The 6,031-nt window shown below is 63.4% G+C and overlaps 1 protein-coding gene across 1 annotated transcript in view; it reads left to right on the forward strand.

Annotated features, from left to right (window-relative positions):
* Nucleotides 1–6: 6 nt before the first annotated feature.
* The window catches only part of PARP6 (poly(ADP-ribose) polymerase family member 6), a 6,601-nt gene continuing 576 nt past the window's right edge, over nt 7–6,031 (forward strand). Inside the window, exons 1-18 of the mRNA XM_017731086.1 lie at nt 7–159; nt 290–384; nt 1,172–1,232; nt 1,362–1,452; nt 1,544–1,610; nt 1,839–1,988; nt 2,217–2,397; nt 3,080–3,133; nt 3,437–3,532; nt 3,618–3,710; nt 3,784–3,909; nt 3,989–4,054; nt 4,205–4,272; nt 4,490–4,538; nt 4,973–5,085; nt 5,179–5,251; nt 5,422–5,491; nt 5,856–5,958. Coding sequence (XP_017586575.1) covers nt 13–159; nt 290–384; nt 1,172–1,232; nt 1,362–1,452; nt 1,544–1,610; nt 1,839–1,988; nt 2,217–2,397; nt 3,080–3,133; nt 3,437–3,532; nt 3,618–3,710; nt 3,784–3,909; nt 3,989–4,054; nt 4,205–4,272; nt 4,490–4,538; nt 4,973–5,085; nt 5,179–5,251; nt 5,422–5,491; nt 5,856–5,958 — 1,703 coding nt within the window. The 5' untranslated portion in view covers nt 7–12. The remainder of the gene's footprint in view (nt 160–289; nt 385–1,171; nt 1,233–1,361; nt 1,453–1,543; nt 1,611–1,838; nt 1,989–2,216; nt 2,398–3,079; nt 3,134–3,436; nt 3,533–3,617; nt 3,711–3,783; nt 3,910–3,988; nt 4,055–4,204; nt 4,273–4,489; nt 4,539–4,972; nt 5,086–5,178; nt 5,252–5,421; nt 5,492–5,855; nt 5,959–6,031) is intronic.

A 6,031-nucleotide genomic window follows, 5' to 3' on the forward strand; every position in this document is an offset into this window, starting at 1 on the left:
CCCTCCCTGTTAATGTGCTCCCCCAATCCACTTCCCAACCCTCTCCCCCATCCCTGCTGCCTCCCAACCCTCTGCCCCCAGGACCTCAAGGGCCAGTACTGGACGGACGATGACTCCGACGGGGACAATGAGTCTGAGGAGTTCCTCTATGGCGTCCAGGTGGGTGCTGGGTCCCACGGGTGCCACGGGGAGCTCGAGAACCCCAAACTTGAGCCTGATCCCAGGCCTGGGGCTGCTGGGGGCTGCGGGAGGCTCCGGGTGTGATGGAGCTGTGGGCGCTGTGCCGCAGGGGACCTGCGCCGCCGACCTGTACCGGCACCCACAGCTGGACGCCGACATCGAGGCGGTGAAGGAGATCTACAGCGAGAATGCCGTGGCCGTCAGGTGGGTCCGTCTGCTGCCCCCTGCCCTGGGCAGTGCCAGCCCCGGGCACACAGCTGGGCCACGCCAGGAGCCCAGCTGTGCTATCCCCAGGCATCCAGCTGTGCTGTCCCTGGGTACCCAACTGTGCCATGCCCAGGCACCCAGCCATGCCATCTCTGGGACACCTGGCCATGGCGTCCCCAGGCACCTGGCTGAGCCACCCCTCAGACATACCCTTCCCAGGACACTGGCCACAGTGTCCCCTGGGCACTTGGCTGTGCTGTCCTTGGGCAGCCAGACGTGGCATTCCGGAGCATCGAGCTATGGCAGCCCCAGGCACTCATCTGTGCCATCTTCAGACACCCAGCTGTGCCATCCCTGGGCACCCAGCAGTGCCATCCCCAGCACACCTGGGCATGCCATTCCCAGGCACCTGACCATGCCATCGTGGAGCACCCAGTAGTGGCACCCCTGCATAACCAGCTGTGCCATCCACGTCGCACCTGACTATGGCATTGCCAAGGCACCGGGCTCATCTCCAGGCACCCAGCTGTGCCATTGCCAGGGCACTCAACCATGGCACCTCCAGGACACCTGGCCATGCCATCCCCTGAGCGCCTGGCTGTGCCATTCCCAGGTTCACATCCACATTCTGGGCACTCCCCCTGTGCTCACGCTTGATACGTGGGGAGCCACACGTGCCAGTGTCACTGTCCCATGAGCCTGCCCACCCTGGCACGGTGGGCACCGGGCCACTCTTCCAGCACCGTGCCAGCCCCCCGTGCCACGGCACCACGTGTCTTCACAGGGAGTACGGGACCATCGATGACGTGGACATCGACCTCCACGTGAACATCAGCTTCCTCGATGTGAGTGCCCGGGGTGCCCCCGGCAGCGCTGGCATGGGGAGGGTGGGCACATGCGCCCGGGGGTCCCCAGTTTCCCCTGCCCGGGTGGAGGTGCCGTGGCTGTGCCGAAACGCGGCTCTCCCTCGGCAGGAGGAGGTGGCGACGGCGTGGAAGGTGCTGCGGACGGAGCCCATCGTCCTCCGCCTGCGCTTCTCCCTCTCTCAGTACCTCGATGGCCCCGGTGAGTGGGGCCGGGCGGGATGTGGTGTCCCTGTGCCCTCGGGACAGGCGCAGGGGTGGCACCGACGGCTCGTCCTCCTGTGTCCCCGCAGAACCGTCCATCGAGGTTTTCCAGCCGTCCAACAAGGAGGGCTTCGGGCTGGGTCTGCAGCTGAAGAAGTAAGAGCTCAAACGTGGTGGGCACCCGAGGGTGGTGGGTGGGGTGGCACACAGAGTCACTGTTCTGCCCCGAAACCGGCCATGTGCCACATGTCGCTGAGCCACCACCTTTTATCCACCACACAACCCCGTGATGGACTCACCACCATCTGTGTGTGGGGAGGAGGAGGGGCTGGGGTTGTCACAGACCACCAAGCACCCACGGGTGCTGTCCCCCCTGTCTGTCAGGATCCTGGGCATGTTCACATCCCAGCAATGGAAACACCTCAGCAACGATTTCCTCAAGACCCAGCAGGAGAAGCGGCACAGTTGGTTCAAGACGAGCGGCACCATCAAGAAGTTCCGTGCTGGCCTCAGCATCTTCTCGCCCATCCCCAAGTAAGGTCCTGACCCCGTCCCCCAGGGGACCAGCCCTCCGTCCCCTCATCCTGGGTGAGGCCTGGCGCTGTGCCTCAGTTTCCCCACTTGGATGCTGCTGCTCCCTGCCACATCCCAAGGAGGTGGCGGTTGCTCCCAAAAAGTAGCCGACGGGTGAATCCGGCGCTGGGTGATGGAGGAGCAGGGAACGGTGACAAACAGGTGCTCAGGGGGATTCTGTGCCCGCAGGTCTCCCAGCTTCCCTGTTATCCAGGATTCAGTGCTGAAGGGCAAACTGGGCATCCCTGAGCCTCGTGTTAACCGCCTGATGATCCGCTCCGTGTCCTGCATGGTGAAGAATCCCAAGGTGGAAGTTTTTGGCTCCCCGCCCGCCAGCACCCAGGCAGGTGTTGCCCCCTTCAACATCCTGGTGGGTGCCACCCCGCCTTGGGGTTTGCTTTCCTCTTCTTCCCCTTCCCAGGGGCTCCTCTGGGGTCAGATCGTTTGTCGGGAGGTGCTGGGATTCCCATGGGATGGGGGGAGCCCCTGTGGGGTTTCTTGTCCCCACTCTTGGGTGCTCTCAGGGAGCTGGGGCCTGGCTGTGGGGTTTTACCCCACTCTTGGTGCCGCATCCCTGCTGTGCCAGGGGATGCTGGCGTGTTGGGGGTCCTGCTGTGCCAGGGGATGTTGGCATGCTGGGGGTCCTGCTGTGCCAGGGAGCGTTGGGATATCCATGGTTCCGCTGTGCCAGGGGAAGGTTGGATCTTGTGAGTCCCACTCTGCTGGGAGGGGTTTGGCATGTTGGGGCTCCCCTATACCAGGGGGTGTTGGGATGTTGGGGGTCTCACTGTGCCAGGGGGTGTTGGCATGTCAAGGGTCCCACTGTGCTGGGGATGTTGGGGGTCCTGCTGTGTTTGAAGGGGTTTGGCATGCTGGAGGTCCTGCTGTGCCAGGGTTTTGGCATGTTGGGGGTCCCGCTGTGCCAGGAAGGGTTGGAATGTCGGGGGTCCTGCTGTGCTGGGGGGAGCTGGGGGCTGCCTGTGCCATGCAGAGCTGGGGCTGCGTGTGGGAAAGGGGATAACGCAGCTGGCTCTGCTCCGGCTCTGTCACAGGTCGGCGGCCACTGCAAGAACATCCCCACGCTGGAGTACGGCTTCCTCGTCCAGGTGAGAGTCCTGCACCCCACCCAGCCTCAGCCTGCTGTGGAGCATCCTCCCCACTGCTCCACATCCCATGTACCCGCATCCTGCTGCCCAGAGCATCCTCCCCCCTGTCCCACTTCCCACTTATCCACATCCTTCTATGCAGAGCATTCTCCCCGCTCCCCCATGTCCTGCTCGTCCTTATCCTGATGCCCAGAGTATCCTTCTCTCTGTTCCTCATCCCGCTGATCCCCGTCCCGCCGCCTGGAGCATCCCCCCAAGCTCCGTGTCCACGGCAGGACTGACTCCCTCTGTCCTGCCCCTCAGATCATGAAGTACGCGGAGCAGCGGATCCCGACGCTCAATGAGTACTGCGTGGTGTGTGACGAGCAGCACGTCTTCCAGAACGGCTCCATGCTCAAGGTGGGGTGGCAGGGCCGGGTCGGGTGTGGGCTGTGCCCCCGTGCCACCATCCCTGCGCCTCACCACGCTCCTGTCCCCTCCCCAGCCGGCGGTGTGCACCCGGGAGCTCTGCGTCTCCTCCTTCTACACCCTGGGCGTCATGTCCGGCGCGGCCGAGGAGGTGGCCACGGGTGCTGAGGTAGGGATGGGCACGGTGGTGACCCCACCAGCCCCATGGGGTGTTGCCCCTTCAGTCCCTGCTCTGCCCCAAGGTGGTGGACCTGCTGGTGGCCATGTGCCGTGCTGCCCTCGAGTCCCCTCGCAAGAGCATCATCTTCGAGCCTTACCCCTCCGTGGTGGACCCCAACGACCCCAAAACTCTGGCCTTTAACCCCAAGGTAAGCGTGTCACACCAGGGGGTGACTGGGAGCCCCAAGGACTCCTCTGATGGCCACCCCTCTCTTGCCCCATGTGCAGAAGAAGAACTACGAGCGGCTGCAGAAGGCCCTGGACAGTGTGATGTCCATCCGGGAGATGACCCAGGTATGTGGCGTGGCCCCACACCCCCCGGCCACGTGTGACCTCCCTGGAGTGGGATCCAAGCCGGGAGTGGCATTTTGGTGCTGATCTCCATCTGCCCGTGGCTGGGTGGGTGCTGGGGGACCCACCTGCACCCCCTCTTGCCTCTGCCAGGGGTCCTACCTGGAGATCAAGAAGCAGATGGACAAGCTGGACCCCCTGGCGCATCCCCTCCTGCAGTGGTAAGGCCGAGGGTGCTGCGGCCCTCTCCCACTGGCCCTCGTCCCTCCCACTGCCCCACATTCCCCGGGACATGGGATGGGGTGGGGGGCAGCCAGGCATCCGTGGAACAGCCCTCTCATCTCCTTCGTCCTGGGGGGTCACGAGCATCCAACAGTCTCGGAGCAGAGTGGGACCACCCTTTCTGACCCTCCTCCTTTTCCTCCTCCTTTTCCCAAGGATAATCTCCAGCAACAGATCCCACATTGTCAAGCTGCCTCTCAGCAGGGTAAGGGACCAGGCCAGGCTCCAGGTGGGGTGCAGGATGGAGGGTGTGGAATGTGGGATGTGGGATATAGGAGGTGGGACGGAGGGTGCAGCAGATGGGATGTAGGCTATGGGCTGTGGGATGCAGGATGAGGCATGTAAGGATATGGGATGGGCGATGGAAGGGTCTGGGATATAGGGTGGATCCTTCTGGGTGGGGTTTGAGCCTGGGAGATGCGGGAGGCAGGACATGGGATATAGGAAGGGGGATGTTTGTCCTGGGCTGTGGGGTGGGGACCAGACAGGGATGCCAAGGACCCTTCTGTCAAACTTGGAGTGGCCAAAGCTGGGCTGGGCTGGACCCGGGGCCGGGCGGCCGTGCATGATCTCTGTCTGTCTGTCTGTCTGTCCTCTCTCCTGCTGGCACTGCCGTTGCTCTTGCTGTTCTCCTGGTAGCAGCTGAAGTTCATGCACACCTCCCACCAGTTCCTCCTGCTCAGCAGCCCCCCAGCCAAGGAAGCCCGGTTCCGCACAGCCAAGAAACTCTACGGCAGCACCTTCGCTTTCCAGTGAGTTGCCAAGGGGGGGGACGGTGGGAGCCCCCCGGGTGGGCGCCGTGGGGGTGATGGACGGGGGGCTGACGTGGGGCTGGCTCTTTCCAGTGGCTCTCACATTGAGAACTGGCATTCCATCCTCCGCAATGGGCTGGTCAACGCCTCCTACACCAAACTGCAGGTACCGCTCCGCTGCCTGCGCCCAGCACACCCCGGGCAGCAGGCGGGCAGGGAGGGGGCAGGAAGGTAGGGAGGGGGCAGACACTGGGAAGTGCCAGGCTTCCTCCACTACCACCGTGCCCGAGCTGTCGGGGTGATCCCACCATGCTCACCCTGGTATTTTCCCGCAAGCTGCATGGAGCAGCCTATGGCAAGGGCATCTATCTGAGCCCCATCTCCAGTATTTCCTTTGGATACTCAGGTAAGAGGCTGCCTGCGCTGCCCGGTCCTGCCTGTGCTTCCGTTCCCATTCCCTGCATGGGCCCAGGGAGGTTCAGCATCATGCTGGCTGGAGAAGCCTCGCATGAGTGGCAGCATCCCATATCCATCTCATCCACACCAGCCTCTTCCCAGCCAGGTTGGGGCTTTCCCACACGCCAAAGAATCAAAACTCCTAACATTTCCTAGGCTTCAAAAGCTGCTGTGCACACTTCTGGGGGGTTCTCAGGGCTCAGCGGCAGGGTGGGAGCACTGAGGGTGGCCATCCCTGTCTGTGGCATGCGTCCCCACATCACCCCAGGGTGTTCCCTGAGGGAGTGACAGCCACTGCCTTGCTTCTTACGCAGGAATGGGGAAAGGGCAGCACCGGATGCCATCGAAGGATGAGCTGGTGCAGCGGTACAACCGGATGAACACCATCCCCCAGGTGATGGGCCAGGGGACAACGGGGTAGGATGGGAACAGGGACATGGCACCCATGGGTGCAAGGGCAGGGTGGTAACAACACTGGCTGCTGTTCCCA

Source organism: Corvus brachyrhynchos, unplaced genomic scaffold, assembly GCF_000691975.1.
Source record: "Corvus brachyrhynchos isolate BGI_N302 unplaced genomic scaffold, ASM69197v1 scaffold164, whole genome shotgun sequence".
Lineage (NCBI taxonomy): Eukaryota > Metazoa > Chordata > Aves > Passeriformes > Corvidae > Corvus > Corvus brachyrhynchos.